The sequence below is a fragment of the Tubulanus polymorphus genome, chromosome 5 (genome assembly GCF_964204645.1).
Source record: "Tubulanus polymorphus chromosome 5, tnTubPoly1.2, whole genome shotgun sequence".
NCBI lineage: Eukaryota > Metazoa > Nemertea > Palaeonemertea > Tubulaniformes > Tubulanidae > Tubulanus > Tubulanus polymorphus.
This window is the reverse complement of record NC_134029.1, coordinates 24,119,779-24,138,348: the sequence shown is the minus strand read 5'-3', so window position 1 is coordinate 24,138,348 and position 18,570 is coordinate 24,119,779. Positions and strand designations below refer to the sequence as shown.

The 18,570-nt window shown below is 38.0% G+C and overlaps 2 protein-coding genes across 2 annotated transcripts; one reads left to right on the top strand and one right to left on the bottom strand.

Moving 5' to 3' along the window:
• Window positions 1-107: 107 nt before the first annotated feature.
• Window positions 108-6,019, top strand: LOC141905385 (cysteine--tRNA ligase, mitochondrial-like). The gene is made up of 14 exons (XM_074794230.1): window positions 108-536; window positions 837-887; window positions 1,188-1,305; window positions 1,965-2,142; window positions 2,344-2,427; window positions 2,746-2,875; window positions 3,168-3,301; window positions 3,545-3,679; window positions 3,905-4,043; window positions 4,214-4,337; window positions 4,528-4,626; window positions 5,015-5,296; window positions 5,570-5,662; window positions 5,752-6,019. Exons 1-13 carry the CDS (start codon window positions 223-225, stop codon window positions 5,654-5,656), a joined length of 1,875 nt encoding a protein of 624 aa, XP_074650331.1. The 5' UTR covers window positions 108-222; the 3' UTR covers window positions 5,657-5,662; window positions 5,752-6,019.
• Window positions 6,020-6,176: 157 nt separating this feature from the next.
• LOC141905897 (glycine receptor subunit alpha-4-like) lies at window positions 6,177-13,847 on the bottom strand. Its single transcript, XM_074794979.1, has 7 exons — window positions 13,778-13,847; window positions 12,363-12,430; window positions 12,041-12,258; window positions 10,014-10,096; window positions 9,773-9,904; window positions 9,228-9,568; window positions 6,177-8,095 (listed from the first exon to the last, which is right to left on the bottom strand). Exons 1-7 carry the CDS (start codon window positions 13,845-13,847, stop codon window positions 7,817-7,819), a joined length of 1,191 nt encoding a protein of 396 aa, XP_074651080.1. The 3' UTR covers window positions 6,177-7,816.
• Between the last annotated feature and the right edge of the window lie 4,723 nt (window positions 13,848-18,570).

Genomic DNA, 18,570 nt, shown 5'->3' with positions numbered 1-18,570 from the left:
TAAGAGAGTGAATTTGTGAATTTTTCCGTTAATTGAAGCTAATTTATACAGGATATACTGACGACCATTGCAGCCCGTTGTAATTACTAAAATGGCGAATAGATGGCGTCGTTGTTTTCACTTTCAGTGATAAGTTTTCTACTACAAACCGCGATTCAAACGTGATTTTAGCAATGATAGGATAATTTCTGGTAAAATTGATTCTGGTTTAGCTATTCTACGATGTTCAGAGTATATTATCGGGTAGCTTCTAGCAGGTTACAGGCTCAGACAGGCGCGGCACGGCGGGTTCAACTTGCAGTCTGTCACCGGTTCAACTCCGATACGCGGCGGCATGTAAACAGCGAATGGGTACCAGAACCGAACCGACGACGAGAAGAGACATGTCCTAATCACAGTTATTCAACGGATTCCACAGTCGAACAGGCTGATACTTGGCAGAAACCGACTGGATTCGATACGGGAGTGAAGGTTTATAATAGTTTGACCAAAACGAAGTGTCCCCTGATTCTACCGAAGGGTCAGGTAGCCACTTGGTAAGTTTTCAATTTATGACTGACCCCTAGCATTTGTTTGTAAATAATAGCAGCACGTGTCGAGAACTGTCAAATAAAACCCGAGATGACAAACATATTTAGGGTTCAAATTTCACTATTTTCGACTTATATGTTCCTTATTGTGAAATATCTCCTTATTCTCACTGCATTTCATATAAAACCCACCAAAAATATTTCCAATTTTTTAGTCAATTAATTATATATCTTAAATGATTAAAATCACAGATATTTTGATTTTTAGTGATTCATGAACTGTTAATGATTGTTTTTCTAATGCAGGTATGTTTGTGGTCCTACTGTTTATGACAGCGCTCATATCGGACATGCATGGTACGTACGGGGCCTGGGCTGTTGACTTACTGGATCCAGTTACACAGTTCTCAGTTAACTCATTGAAATATCAAATTTCTCATTTTGAAGCAACTCTAACTCAAAACTGTTGAAATGGATTCTGCTGAACTCTATCACAGGAACCTCTTGTTAGTTACCTTATCGTTGGTGGTAAGCTTTTATAATCGGATGGGCTTATACCAACAGATATGTGGTTTGTGAAACTAAACCACAGACAGGTTACTGACTATGGAACCTGTTGATCCACGGAAATTCTGATTTTATTTTCTTTTTTTACAGTTCTTACGTCAGATTCGATTTCATTCGCAGAATTCTGAACAACATGTTTAACGTGGATGTTATATTAGCGATGGGTATTACTGATATCGATGATAAAATCATTAACAAATCTAATGAGGTTTGTATCAATATCTACAGCTGTCAGATTGTTATTTCAAAACTGTCGAACCAGAGTTCGTTCTTAAGCCTAGCGCACATCGACACTGCGATTGGAGACAACTAGTTGCTACCGAACGATTACCCCGCGCACATCGAAATCTAGTTACGACCGGTCAGTTGCAGCAACTGCATGGCGCGTGTCGATCGTCGAGATCCAGAGCGCGCACATCGACGGATATGACTGCGATTGAGTACAACCAGTTGCTCAAAAGTAGAACATGGGCAACTGGCTGGAACTGGAGATAGATCGACGCTTACCAATCGTAAGCTCGCTCACATCGACACATTCAAGCAACTGATCGTATCCAGCCAGTCCCTCTCATGCGCCGAAAACTGCCTTGCAACTAGTTGTCTCCAATCGCTGTGTCGATGTGCGCTAGGCTTTACAGATCAGGGAATTTATTTTAACCCTGTAGGGTAAATCATGAATTCTCTCTTCTCGTGAAAATCAGGGAAAAGTCAGAGACTTATTGGTGTCTTGTTGTTGAGTGACACAAGATGATGAAGAAACTCCCACTGAGGATATGAAGGGAGACGTATCAGGGAGGATTCTGGATTCTCTGATCAGTAAGAACTTGTCAAACTAGTGTCTTCAATTTCAAATATATTTTCTTGTAGCTGGGAACTGATTTTTTGAACGTATCTCGTAAGTATGAGATGGAGTTTATGAGAGATATGGCATCTGTGAACGTTCAGTCTCCACTCGCGACACTCAGAGTTACTGAATTTATTCCTCATATTATTCAATACATTCAACAAATCATCAACAATGGATTCGGATACGTTACTGATTCAGGTACAAATACAGAAGACCTTGCAACCTTACTTGCACTTTAGAAGGATGGAGACACTTTTGTGATTTCATAAAATAAAAGAAATCGTCCATTTCTTGTTTGGGGGTTTTGTGTATTCCGTGAAATGATGTATAATTTACCCTGTAATGAAAATGAGAATCATTCCGAATCTTCACTGTTGATGAGACATTTATTTCATTCAGGTAATGTTCTATTTGATGTGAATAAGTATGGACAGTATGGTAAACTGTGGACTCATAGCATGGATACTGAAATACGTGAAGCAGGTAATCTATAGGACTTACTAGTCCTGAAAATCCTGGAGAATTAGTCATTATATTTTCAAGACTTGTGAAAATAATGAAAGTTTTCTGTCTGGAAGCTATGATTGAAGAACTTATGAAATTTTAGAAATGTAGTCTGGACACTTTGTTCTTGTTTTTTTTTCATAAATTTTGCCTTTACCTCATTTAGTAGCTACCAGGTATGGAATTGTGGATATTTGGCCCTGGAAAATCTAAGACGTCACGATTTTTCAGATTGACATTCAAATTGCCCATTCTACATACCATTCTACGTATTTCCTCGGATTTATTTTCTTGCAGCGACAACTGAAAAAAGAAGTCCTCGAGATTTCGCTTTGTGGAAAAGCGCGAAACCGGGAGAACCGTGGTGGCAAGCTCCGTGGGGTCGGGGTAGACCCGGTTGGCATATTGAATGCTCAACAATAGCGAGGTAATGTCAGTCATAATCTAAATATACAATCCTGCAATAAGAAAGAAAAAGGAGTGCAAAATATTTCCTTGAGCTGCTAATACGTGTATTTCATGAAATAGTAGCTAATAAAGGAAACATTCTGGATGTGTTTTTCTTTCTCATTCCTGGATTTTATTCTATCATTATGAGAAAGTGTGTAATCAACGGTTTATTTAGAGAGTTTACCAAGGAGTGATTGCCTAACCCTGTATCCACTCCTGTTCCTCGTGCCTCGTCAATTAAACGATGTTTGAACGTGTTTTGATTTCAGTTCAGTTTATGGTCGTAATGTTGATATCCACTCGGGAGGCGACGACCTCAGATTTCCACATCATGAAAATGAACTCGCTCAATCTCAGTCTTATTACTGTTGTAATCAGTGGGTGAATTACTGGATTCATTGTGGTAAAAATAACTTCCATAATTTATATAAACTATTGTCATAAAGCTCAGTATTACAAAAAAAGACTATAAGAGTAGTTTGACTCAAATGCTAAAAGCCATTTTCACATTTTAATTTTAACTGTGGGTTTTTCTCCAATTCAAATATCCTCAATCACTTATCGGTTGATGGAAAGTAAACATTATGATAGAATCATTCACTGATTTTAAACTATTTTTGAGTTATGTGTTATTCTGTTTTTGCAGGTCATTTACATTTGAAGTATGACGCTGATAAGATGTCCAAATCATTGAAGAACTATGTCACTGTTCCGGATCTACTCAGCAAATATACACCAAATCAGTTCAGAATATTTTGTCTTTTGTCTCATTATCGGAAAAGTACGATATTTCATAATTAGATATTTCAGTGAAACTTATTGCAGTCGGTGTAGTTGTGACAAGTATTATGTTGATAGCTTGTCCAAATAATGACTTACACTAAGTAAATTGAATTAGAAATACAAATTAGGACTTAATAGAGAAGAAAATTTCAGTAATCAGATTTCGACTGCATAGTTTTCTGATTGTGAAAATTTAAATTGTGTAATTTTCTCAATATTTCAGGGATTGATTACAGCGATGAAATCATGCAGAAATCAGTCAGTATTAACCGACAATTGACGGCTTTCTTGGAGTGCGCTGATTCGTATATACGAGGAAACAGTAACGTAGAACCTATCAATGATTCACTATTATGGGAAAGGTATTATCAACTATCAATAATCTCAGTTTACTGTTCTCTTCACTGATAGTCGTAGTGAATATTTTTTTGGTTGTAGAAACAAAAAGTCACAATCAAAAGAAAAACATCAAGTTTTAAACTCAAGATTATTCATCGTTTTCCGTGAATATGTTGTCGTTTTATTTTTGAAGCCTTGCAGAGACGCAGAGAGTAGTAAGAAGTGCACTGGCCGATGATTTTGATACTCCTCGAGCGATGGAAGCAATTAAAACTTTGTTACGTAAAGGAAATATCGAACTCGGACGTCATACAACGGTACTTTACCTCGCAATGTTATATACTGTCAAACTTGCTTAAGTCATCGATGTAATGATCATATCAACTATGACGATTTCAGAGAAGTTTCACTGTATTTCAGAAATCGGGACCTATTTCTAGAGTTTAGATCTTAGAATCCAGTGTTTGAGAACCGAGTTGATGAGGAATGTTTTATGTTATATTTCAGAATACCGATCATGTTCGTAGCCCGACTGTGATAGCAGCTCTTGTAGCATTTATACACCGTTTTACCGATACGTTAGGTATTCAGTTAACAACCAGACAGGTAGGTATCATCTCCAGTACTGCTGTAGTCTAATTCAGCTCATCTTATCGACTGCATTTCCAGAATTTCCTAGTTCTATAGCTGATGTAACAACTAGAGAAATCTTATGATTAGATACCACTTAATTTACAACGGAGTTCCACAGTTGTGAATTAATACTAAGTCTGAGGGTTAGAATTAGTTAAATTTCAATATAATGATTCTGGGGTCAAATTTTACGCTCAGTTATGGAACCCATTAGTCTAAAGCTGATCTGAAGACCAGTATGACGGACACCAGTTCACGACCGTATCTGAGTTCTTTGGATATAACTAAGACTATACCACTAATGTTTGCCTGATTTATGAATTTTTCTTCATTCTCATGAAATGTTTCAAATATATTCCAGGCTATAACGGACAATATGAAAGATCAGCAGTTAACCAGCGTCCTGGACAACGTCGTTAAATTCCGATCGGCAATTCGTCAACAGGCTTTAAAACATAGAAAATCAGTTTCAAAACCGATGAAAAAATCATCACAGACAAATAGTGAACACGACCAGAATAATGAGAATAGTGATTCAACGAGTCAGATAGAAAATAATAATCATCATCAAATAAGTGACGATATGTTAGAATCTTGTGATAAATTCAGAGAAGATTTAGTCGTGTGTGGTGTACAGATAAAGGTAAGAGATTAGGCACGAGTATGATGTGATTTTATTTCATTCTAAAGAAGGTTTGAGTCCTGATAGTTGCTTACAGTGTGTAGGCAATCTGATAGGGTTAGTCAATCCATACGACATCAAGCAAAAAAAAAACAAGCAGGCCTACCTATACAGGAGGTCAACTAGATAAAAATGATAATTTTTCTGAAATCTATTAGGAGAAATCATCTATAAAAAATTTGGTTAAATGTTTTTAGTCCCAAACGCTTATCGAATGCTTGTTCAATTCTATAGGACCGAGGGAAAGATTCTTCTTGGCAAATTCTTGAAGATCAACCGTTGAAAGAAAAGGCTGCTGATAGCGGAAAGGCTTCCAGTTGACACAAGGTCAGAACTCGTTGCTATATTGTTTGTATTTATGCAAAAAACCTCATTCAAATTACGTGTATATCAAACGCTAAATTTATTGATTGCAGATCGTAGTGAATAGAAGACATTAAAGAAGAACAAGTGCTCATTTCACTTCAAGTGTAACCGCCATCAGCAATTGTGCTAAACAACTAAAACACTTGTCTCACAATGTTTTTGTACTTGAAGCTGATAAGGGTTGGTTTTGAATGTGTGCTTAATGATGTAGTATTTCTGTCTGTATAAGGGTAGCCAGAAAGTTTGAGGTCTTGTGTGTAATGAACCTGTTTTGTTACTGGCCTCAGAGTAAGGCTGTAAATAAATAAGTATATGTGAACATGCCGTGGAATCTGGATTTTATTCATATTGGTTATAGATAATTCGGAATAACTCAGGTGTTACTGTACAATCCTTCACCCAATAAACGCCATTTGACAACAAGACTTTTTTGGAAAATCATGATAAAATTTATTTAGACAATGAAATAACTGAAGTGATAAACAAATGAATTTTACAACGAAATTCAACGATAACGAATTGAATTTCAATTTATAAGCTTTCAATTTATAATCTTAAGACGTATCCGTCCTTTGGGTCGTCAATTCACTAGCGAAATGGAACATTATAGACATTCTCCGTTACCTTTTAATCAAAACCAAACCATGAAGGACCTTGAATTTAGATTTCTTGGAGGCTTTTGGAAATAGGTATAATCCAAAACAACTGACCATCGTTCGGACTTAAACCAAACCATGAAGGATCTTGAATTTTAGATTTCTTGGGCTTTTGGAAATGTAATCCAAAACAACTGACCATCGTTAGACTTGCTATTTCAGTCTCTCGCCCAAATATATTTTTGGACACGCGCAACACGATCTCATACTGACTCACTCAGGCCTCTCCGTACTTCATCATCAAGATTCACAACCAATTGATCAACACAATCAAAACACAAATATATATATATACCGTATACAGATATATACAAACATATACGCGCACAATGATTAAATTAATTCAACGAGGAGTTTTAGAATGAAAATGTATTTATTCGTTTCAGTAGTTTTCAAACATTGTTTATTATATACATTCAAAAAATCGTCAACTCTGTTTATTTGTTTTATTTGTTGATACTCTGAAGCTGACATGAAGGTCACGGCCACGCATTCACCTTACATTCATTTTATTTCCAACAGACATTCAACGATTCAATCACACACTCAATTAACACACAAAATGGGTTTCTAATCCGATTTCATTCTCAAAAATACAACATACAATTTTCCTTCGACGAAGAACCTTTTTCTTCATAACAATATCTGAATCCAGTTGCACAGTTTTCGGTTCACGTTTAACTCACCAGTTGTACGCGTAACCGTACGCCATCGAAAATGAATATACGTAATTTTCTCACTCTTATCTACACAACTGTGGAACTTGTTCAATTCGTCCGCAATAGATACAAACATCATCATAAAAATACAGATTCGATCTCCAGGTTCAGTTATTCTATGGATTTTACAGATGAGCTCTTATCATAGATATATACATCGACAACTGTAGTACATGTAGTTCACGCTACTGTAGTTCAGTGCAAAAATAAAAAATACATTCTCAATAACACATTAATCCTTACTTGTATTTAACGAATAAGTAGCTTCAATTACGGGTCATTTCAGTACCCACAGACGATTAACGGTGAGGTGAACTCAGTACGATATCTGGACCGAGTTTTCAGCGCGGATCGAGAAGCACTTCCGATACTTGCTGTGCCCGGTATATCGGTAGTGTACTGAATAAGCCGCGAATAAGCCAGCTCGAATGGTTCAATCCGTCTGAATATTTTTTTTTAAGTACCGTACTGAAATCCTTGTGAGAAAGTTGCTTTTGTTACCGTCCCGAAGAGCCTGACCGTTTCGTGATAAACAAAGCCGGTGATGAAGCCACTGTTCCCTATGTTTGGGATAGCGAACGCTTTGAAGACAACGACTCAAAAGTGTTTGGAAAAGAAGCAACACGTGTAATTTATTCATGTAGGCGCATTCATCACAGGCAAACATATCCGTTTGATTTGACACGCGCGGCAGGTGAGGAGACTTTAAATAGAAACCACGACAACTACGACGACGACGATCACAGTTCTAGATTTGTATCTGGTTCGTGAAAATGTTCCGGACGCAGATAATACGGCCAGTAGACTAGATTGAAAATGAGAAAACAAACAGGGAAAACTATTCTCGACCCGATGTCGATTTTGCGAGCAGTCACAAGTTTTTTCTTCTTGTCTATCGCCTGTTCGGTATCGGCTTGTACCCGGTATGGTAAAGGCACGAATTTGTTGAAGTCGATATTAGCACCATCATTGTCACGATTGTTCTCTTGTTGTTGTTTCTGCATAGTCAATAGTCTCTCCTGAAAAACAAATCAAAAACGACGCGTGGTGATTATCATCGATAACGAATCTCAGTAAATTAGGGGACAAGGGCCGGAATAATGTCTACTTCAACTTGACTTGAAAGGACATCAGGTGGCCTAGCTCAGTCGGGTTTGGTGGTACACACGCGATAAAAGCGATGACAAGAATCGGGCTGGCAGTTGAACTAAAGCATTGCTTTATCAGGGATGTATCACCCAAATGACTGAGCTAGTCCGCCTGATGTCCTCTTAAGTCAGTTTGAAATAGACATTAACCAATAGACCAACATAGAACTAGTCCATTTGGCCAGATACACCTTGTCACATATGCCTAACAAAGTTTTTTTTGTAAGTTAATTCAACTTTCATTATTTGAAATTTTTTAGACTCAATCAGCGGCGAATCCAAGGGATCCATTTTACATTGTATTCTGGAATTAGAATAAATGCGCTTTATATTTTGTCCCGCAGGGCACTTTTTTACGGCCACTGACCAACAGATACCCGCGTGTCATCATTTAGATTCCACCTGATGAAATGTCGTAGACTCTCATCTATAAGTTGTCAAAGACAGACAACTTTTTGTAGAATTGTTTATTTATGCGACAGATATTCAAGAAGGAACTTTCGGGAAACAGACACTTTTTCGATCTCGCCTGTACTAACACCGGTGGAATACATGGATTATAGTCTGGATCTCTGCCTGTCAGGTCCCCTGGAGATTTGGAATTAACCAATACTTGAGAAAAACAACAATTATTTTTGTTAGATACGCGACGAAATAATGGACGCAATTAATCACTAATGGATAAATCGACGCTGTTGGTTTGAGACATTTCCCTGATTGACAAAAATATCTACATCACTACCGACGAATCGACGTATTCGCCTGGGAAACTCAGTCTTTTAGTAGCGGTGTAATAAAATGCGATTTAAAAAACGAACGACTGTCCTTTCGGGGATGTAAACTAACGGTTAGTTTACCATCTCGCCATTAACACCGTGCGCAGTAGCGTTAATCAAACAACACGTCACATCCGTTTGAGGAATAATCCGGTTACAGCTAAAGAAAAAATACCCCCACGATGACAAGGGTCGAGTATATTGTAAATATTGACCAGTATTTTTACCTGTCTCCTCAGCTGTTGTAATTCCTTTCTCCACACGGTATTCGCCATGGCAAACTCCAGCAGTGCGGCAAATACAAAAAACAAACAAGTTGAATACCAGATGTCGATGGCCTTCACGTAAGACACTTTTGGAATGGACGAACCGATGTTGGCATTCTGTGTGGTGACGGTTAGTACGGTGACCACGCCGACCGAGGTACGAGCCGGTGTCGCCTCGGGACTCAACCAGAACGAAACCCAGCTGACAGTTACCACCAGGAAACTTGGTACGTAAACTTGAATGAGGTAATAACCGAGTTGACGATTGAGCGATATATCCATTTGCAGGCAAGAAAAATTACCTGAAACAAAAACAATGAATAGAAAAAATGTGCCGAAATTCCATTTGTGTTTCCAATCAACCCCTCTATTTCATAATGCATTCTTCGAAAACCGGGCCAGAGCCGGAATGTAAAACGAATTTATTCGACGACCATTCGCTTCGGTAAAAAGAGGTTGTTCGGTAGATATTTCTGGAATACCTGACGCGCTGCGTGCACACTTACCCGTGCGATAAGATTTAGAACACGTATGTGGAGTCGGAGGATGGTACAAATTAAATCTGGGCAGCTGCATTTTTCGTATCTCGACGGTCTTCGCGTGCCATTTGTATTGTAGTTTATTCGCTGGCATGCTATCTGTAATCCAACACGAAAGCAATCGTCTTTTTTGAAACTTCCGAACGAACAGATTTAACGAAAAGAAATTAATCCACCTACGTATCAACTTTTTACTCTAGTTACTTACAGCTTTCCATTGTAAGTGGACATGTCTGTTCATCCATTGGAAAATCACGTAGGAACATTGGACAATGTAACTTTACTGTTACCCTAAAATTAACGAGTCGAAATTAAGGTGAATCAATTGTGTCTGATGTCAACTGATTAGTTTTTTGCAACAAGTTGAAATATATCATCTTTCCGCTTGAGAGCATCGTTAATCAAATACAAATCTTGTCGAAAAGTGTTCGTCATCACCTGCCCCCGGATACAACCAAGTAGCTACACAAACATCGCTAATGAAATCAGCGTCAGTGTATTTTGATGTCACGAAGATGACATACGATCTTACTGAACTTTTCACCCGTCCAACGATGATTAAATAAGCGACATTCTCGCAGCAGATTTCATCAGCGACGACGGAAATTTCGAGAAAAATGTTTTCTTTTTACCGCGACTGAATTGACAATTTAAAAAAACATTGACAACGAATCTTTAGTGAAAAATGGTCCTCACGATACAAAAACCGTTAGTACGAATTGAATACATGACCGATTTTGCAACTCGAAGATGATACGTTGATGACTGAAGGGAGACAGAACCGCTGCGGGAAACATTGCTTTTGTACGAAAATTGAGAAGTGGTTTGTTTCAGGATCTATCGGCCGACAGACGCACGGATGTTTTTTACCATCATGAAATATGCATGATATTCTGTCGTCGTCAGTATGAGTTACTTTTATTATCAAATGGTTACTTTTTGCACCGATTCAACCAAGATGAAGTGTACATTTTTTCCATCATCAATATCGTACATCCCCGCAGTGACGACGCGGAAACCGTTCGTTCCCGGCGTTCAGATTTCCGTGTTCAGCCTCTATTTATCGATTTCACTTGGAATTCAGACGAGTAGGTATGAAACATTTTCAATACAACTCGAGAAAGACGAAATGACTTCTTCAACATTTTTAAATTCATCGCGCAAGTCTGGTTTTTATTTGTTAAAGCGGATATTAAATTGTGTTGAACGCATTTGTGAATTGTTCCGTCAAACACTTTCTTACTTCTGTTTAAATGAACTATTTGACGACTGGTATAAGTTACTATAGAACTCAACTCGTTCGCGAATGTCGGAGTGAAATTGTATCGCGAATTCGATATTATGAGATTTTCCCGTTTTTTGAATATCCGGCAGATACGCCGTAATCAAATATCTTACACAATAAAGTATCAGGAATATTGGAGCGAATACCGGTGCGAACCAGGTTTGTGTGAACCGTCAAGTATCCATTACCCGACACTTCGATAAAAATCTATAATGCACCCACGGAACGCGCGATATTGGTGATATATTCAACGGTATGAAAATTACCTATAATTGCTATGAACGGTGGAACTGATCAAACCGCGGGCGGGTTATTTAATTAGTGTTTTAATTTGCTCGCCTCCATTGCGCGCTCAATCTTCCAAACACCGCCACCCGATAAAATTTGCTGTTACCCGATTTTTACGGTATCGGAAAATTCAGCGCGCAATTTTTCGTCGCGGATTTCCACGCGAGATAGAGATAGAGATAGAGATACACTTGTGTTAATAATCCAATTGTCGTAAATGTATCTCGACGCGCACACGACTGATGGTTCATCGTTAATACTCGAGTAAAATCAAATTAAGCGGAAAACCAGCACACGATATGAATTCATTGCATCTGCGATATTTACAGCCGATCACGCCTTCTACAGACGCAGTGGCGAAAATTCCAATACAAGCCAATCCCATAAAGAGCATGTTTTCTCGAAAATGGTTATTTGGCGACTGCAATCGGGAAATGCCACACGAAACAACGTGGACTGAAATCAAATTGCTATGCCTTTGAGTAGATATAGCACAATAGACTTATTAACTGCTGTTGATGTTCGCCCGAAGAAGCTTTATGAAAGATGTCAAATCAATGGTATTCAACGTCACTCACAACACGTTTGGCCCTTTTTACCAATTCTGAAGTCGCGCAGAATTACCTTGGATCAAACCGATCCTGCGTCTTCTCACAACCTACCTAATGCTGCTTCTAACCTTTCCATCCGGAAAAATCGATACGGCGCGATTTATTTTTGTGACATCGTGAAAATAGGCGTTCTTCGAATTCAGAAAGAATAGATCCGGCTGCCAGAGACGCTCTCTAAGCAAACTGTGAGCTTCTATTTCATGATCGGCCAAACCTTTCAACCGCGGGTCGTGCCATCTATGTCTCAAAAATATATCTAAATCCATCTCCTTTAAATATGGAAATTCCAAGAAAAGAAATTAGCAAAGCACGAAAACCGATATAATGAATATTCATCAACATTTGAAAACAGTTTGCTACACACAGCACTTACCATTGCTAATTCGTTTATAGAACTGATACTGTTGATATATATCCCTGTATGAACGATGGTCACGTTATCTGCAACACAAAATACTGCATAATGTCTGATGCGGAAATATTCGTTTTATAACATATTCAATACAATCAGAATGCACCAGTCAGCAAATATCCCTTGCTTTTTTACTTGAAATGACCGTCTGGTTTTTTTGTAATTAAATTATATATATTTTAATGTCCATCGAAACTATTTCGATTCAGACCAAAGACTATCGCGAGATCGCGGGATCTATTATGATCGCGTTTCTTTCTTGACGCAACTGCGTTGTTTTTTAATGCATCAAAGAATGTTCTCCTTCGATTTGTCTAAAAGAAAGTGTCAATATAACCTGCAGATTGCGCGTCGGATTTGCGAACATGATCATAGTCTAAAATGTAAATACACGTCACATGACGGTAAAAAATACCTGTCATATGTTGCATATTTACGAATATAATTAACCCGGGCTGATTGAATTCCCCGCTTGTTAGCGACTGCACGTAGAAAATAACTGCGTTTGATTCCGCATTTATTTTCACGCGTGAGCGGCGGCGGTTACTTCTAGCAGACGATTGACCTGGTTTTCTACGACGAAAACGATCATCTCTGTTCCCGTAACGATTTACGGACAAGCGCGCCGCGACATTCGCCGGTCGTCGTTTGATGCCGGGTTTCGTGGAGAAAGATGAAATACTGTCAAAATATGGGCGGCAACGGAACCTAAGAACAGGTAAATGCCATCAAGGAGCGATGATAAGACGACATTGTTTTCCTCTGCGTATTGACCGAGAACGCTTCATTGGATAGGTATATTTGTTTTGTTATCTCCAGATTCGAGGTCACCACGGAAGATACATTCGATCAAAAGCGACGATCGACTACTTTAGCGAGAGAAATTCCTCATTCGTGAAGAAATTCCGTTCTCTCTCCGACAAATTTCCTTTCAATTTACAACTGAAATGGCTTGAAAATGGCGCTTATCGGTTTCATACAGTGGAACCTCATTATAACAACCTCGAGCGATTTATCCGTTATTTCAAACCTAGAATTTCTTCTCAAATAGGACAATTTCAATCATTTCATACTGGATATTGACGAATTATCGACTATTACGAACATATTTTCTGTTTCCCTGAAGTTCGTTTTAACGAGATTCTACTGTTATGTGTAGCGAATTCATGCTCCTAAATTAGGTTTTCTTTCTAAACGTGTTATATGCTAATTTAGTTTATGGTTTACGATGTCATAAATTCCTCGGCGTAATTGCCAATCATTTCGGTATCCTCTTCAGAATTTCTTACGAAAATCATATTTTCGTTTAAAATGCCTTTCAAAAAAGCTTCAATGGTTTTTTTTTCAATTTTTTATGGATGACGAAAAGCACTTACTTGTACCTTGACTGGGGTACACATATTTGTCGTAGCCGCGTTGCTCCAACATTCCAATCATTGATGCCATAAATGGACTCGCCGCGAGAACATCACTTTCGGTACCATTACCGACATTACTGAAAACACAGAAATATAACAATTTAAGCGAGAATCGAAACATAAACATTTTCGCTGAATGTAGATACTTTAAATGCAGATAAACGATGAAAATACGACCGGATTCGATGGGACAGTCGTCGGCTGATGATATTTTTGATATTGTTTGATCTTTTATAGATTAATATTTAGTTATATAAAAATACGTAGAAAGACGTCCTCGATGTATTATTGAACAAAGATGGTTTAAAATGTAATCCCTACTTTTTGTTACGCGAATACGATATCAAGCTGCAGTATAACCACCACCAACTACGACTATAAACTGATGATAGCGGAATATCAGAATAGAAAAACGTTGATTTATTACATGCTTATCCCTCTCTGTGTGAATAATTATTAAAATCATAATTTTCCATTTTTAAGACCCTGAATCGCGATGTAGATGTAAAAGGAATAGAAGAATTCCTTTATATTCAAGTATATTTGACAATGACAATGAAAAGTCGCGTGTAAATGATGTAGATCCCTTTATTGAGCGCATTTTTCGGCCCGTGTGCGGGGGCCTATCTTCTGCGCTAAATGCGTACGAAATTTGCGCTCGAGTGCGGGCGCCCTGGTTACATGCGCGGTCTGGATGTAAGAGACCCGGGTTCTGATGCACGTAACTCATCCCTCGTTGGTTTTCGTTGTCGACAACGCTTTATAGTTTTTCTCTGAAATGCGGTTTCGAGAAAAAAGTCTTCGTTTTACAGATTTCTGTCTCTGTGAAATGGAATTCTCCTCGCTATATTTACGTGTTTATTTTACGGATGACTGATTGAAGTTGTTGACACACTATCGGTAAAAGTCTGTCTTTTGAAAATTGAAATCTCGCTCTCGAAGCGGTTACAAAAACTAAATCGAATGGTTGATTAAAGGCTTGCGCGTTACTGACACCAAACATAATCCGGAATATTTCATCTAAACATCAAAAGAATTTGTTTTCAAATCGATGAAAACATGGAAAATCAAACGGATTTCTCTGTTTTTAGGTCGATGTGGGAATAAGTTACGAAGTGGCGTCTGATCACATGTAGAATGCGTTGTGTTCTGTTTGACATCTGTCGGAGCTTGTTTAAATCAATTATCTTCATCAACTGTAGTGTAATGAGAATAAATTGCAGGGAATGTTACGTACAAATTCCGTATGATATTTATCCTTGAGGCGAAATTGATGAGTTTGCCCGCAGGCAATGCATGCATCTTTCATTTCGAATCACCGGTTATCAGAGCGCTCAGAGAGCGAGCGATGCATCAGAGGCAATTTTCACTATAATACCGGAGTTGAACGCGTGGAAAAACAATATTTCAACGCAGTGATGATTCGCGAGTAACTTTTCAGAAATCTACCGAATCGAAAACCGCGTTGTTTCATGTTAGAAATTTTAATCAGTCTGGGTATTGGTGGTTGATTAATGACACGTAGCTCCTTGTTCGCACCCTTTCGCAGTCCTCATGAAATTGATAATAAATTATGCGCCTCAGGGCTTTAAAGTTAACGACCTGTAAAATTTAGCATTTGATTGATTTCAGTTACATTTTGCACGCGTGATGATATCAAACATTTAGAAGCAATTTCCGGTTTAAAGTTATTCGTTAGAAATTTGAAAAGATGACGCGTTGAACGGCAAATAAAGTATCATTCATACTGCATCATCGCGGGGGAGGTTTCTACAGCCGCGATTATACAAATACACACGATCCATACAATCGAATTCGCTTACGACGATCAATAAGCTAATGACTTACTAAATGATAACTTACACTTAGTAAATTGAATTAGACATACACATTGGGACTTAAGTAGATGACTTCAGTAATGTGACAAACTATCCAAATGACGACTTACACTTAGTGATTTGAATTGAAAATACCAATTGGGACTAAGAAAAGAGACAAATTCAGGAATGTGACGACTTGGTTGGGTTTCAATGACAAGTGACTGTCTAATTCTACTGACAAAAAACCCATAATTTAAAGAAAAAACTATACGAGAATTTGACGTTTCGATTCGATTCTAAAGGACATCTTTCTCACAAACTGTGTGAACTCATCAGCTGAACCGAGTTTGACTGCAAATCTCAAATAAGCAAGAAACAATAAATGGCCATGAACTAGAATTTATAGATCTACACAAAATAGCCAGTAGCTGAGATATTGAAAAACACAATCGGAAATTAACGATCCATACCACGAATATCGACAAATATCCCGCGGTGTAGCTAAAACTTCCGCTCTTCGTGGACACAACTTATTTAGAACTTTATCGAATGTAGATAGAAAATGGGTGTAACTTTCCACGAAAAATGGGAAAAATCTATAAACGTTATATGAAATTATATTTCAGCGTTTGAATATTTCATTTGGGAGCGGTTGTCGTTATAAGTAATCGTTAGGTCAACAAGAAAGAGATATATTAATGTCTGTTTGTATATGTCCGTTAAAACGTGGACAATTTGAGCCACATGATAATATCGACAAGTTTAACTGATGATTTCACGAATAGGAAAATAAATCGTTTTAAAGTCACTAGTTTATTGTGATTGATATGAAATGTTAAATCTTACTTTATTTATTGATAATGAGTGTTTGATTGGGTTGTGCGCGGAAAATGGCTTTTTTATTCAATCGCGTGATTTAAGCCAGTGCCTGATCCACGCTGATAACGACTATTGCTCCCGTTTTTCTGGTCGAATCCAACGTTTTTATCTCAGTTTTTCGTCCCGATGCGTCTCTTCTTCTTGTCAATCTCATTAAGCGCACACTATCACGATGGAGTCCGCGGTGGTGACGCTCTCATGATACAGTATAATTAATGCATTATGATGGAAAATTTATTGGCTAGTTCTAATGGATCGTGAGGTATTTCTTCAACATACGAGACAAATACAATCGTTTGAACAGGTTGATTTTCAGTGGTTTCTCGTTGACTGAGACGAGTAACCGTATATCTAATATTTGCGTAGTATCATTTTTATGTCGTATTATCATTATAATTATTAATATTATAAATCATTATCATAAATGTCATACAGTTAATTGTAATACTAAAATGAATAATGATCAAATATCATGGAATATCATTATATGAGATTTATGTGTTGAATTCGACTGAACTCATTGAAGATGAACTCTGAGTTAACTGTAACTCACAACTGGTGGAACTGCGTCCTGATTCTGCTAATTTATTCATTTTATACCAGTATTGAACATCGTCACTTCCCTTCAAAACTCTGGTTTTCGTTTTCGAGCAGAACTCGGTTTCGTCACGTGTTTATCCAGTAGGTCACCCTCGTTAATAAAGCTAACTACAAAATACTTGTTACGTGCGCCGATTGACAAAGAGCAAATCAACTTTAAAAAACACTATTGACTTCACAGTCAGAGCAGCTTATAAAAAACACCATACGGTGTTTCTTATTAAACTTCCACGACACGTCTTTCGGGCGATGATTGAATTTATTAGTTAGTCAGGTGAATTCAGTAGCATTATTACCCGGTGTCTGATGTAATTTCCAGGCAAACTGATCACCACAAGAGAATTAACAGCTGTCACTGAGTTAACCAAAATGAACACTTTGTTTCGTCTGTTGGAGCTGCATCGATCATTTAAGATTGATGTCTACGTGAATAGATTAATACTGGTAGAAGGAGAAAAAGAACCGGAAATCATAACTTCTGTTTATTCAGAATCCGTTCCTTCCGATGTTATGGTCTCGTATTAAACGGATCGACGTGATATCTGTGTTTATCGAGGAGACTCAAGGACTACGTGTTTGACACCGGAGGCGAATGACTGACGAGTTATTCGTGAAAGAAATTGAAGGTTTTCAACAATTTGCGACTTGTCGATTACTGCACAAATTGATTGAGAAAGTGTTTCTAAAATCGGTTGTACCATCCACAGACCTCTACGGCCCGGTGAAGTACACGTAACCAGCTACGTAGCGATTGTTTTCCTATTTCTAAATGATTGCGCAATAAAACCTGCAACAGACGTGCGTAATTTCTGTTTTTTTTAAATCTAGGAAAACTCGAACTGTTTTGATAGAATGAACTTTCGTCAGACCACCTGTAAAAAGACCGTAACACATTTAACAAATTTGGCTCTGGTTTCTCTGTACTTTTAGACGCATACTGTTAACCTCGAATTGGTGTAGTCGGGTAGACCGTGGTCTGGTGAAGCAGACGACTCGCGCTGGATATCACTGCCAGAATTATTCTGATCGTAATCGCCTCAAGACTGACGAGCAAGATGTGATAAATAAATTGTCACCCCTCGTATACCTGGGTTTGCGTGTGATTTATCAACGGAACGTTAAAGTTGCACAGATGATTTTCTCAAACAAGTCGCGCCTAATCAGCCTTATACCACGTGCGCGCATAACACGTCACCAATTTATCAAATTGATCGAAAAATTCTACCCGCACTCCATCATTAACGCTTTTTTGTCGAGCGATTTTGCGCCGTTATTTGTCGCGACCTGATTTCTGGCTGGCGTGCTAATCTGTCTGATACATATAAATATCAAATCATAATCTTCAATTATTCTGTCGATAAAATCAATTTCTAGCGATTACCAGCTCGCGTATTATAGCTGTTTTTCGATGTATAGACTGTTTCACAGACTGTCATATACACATGAAAGCTG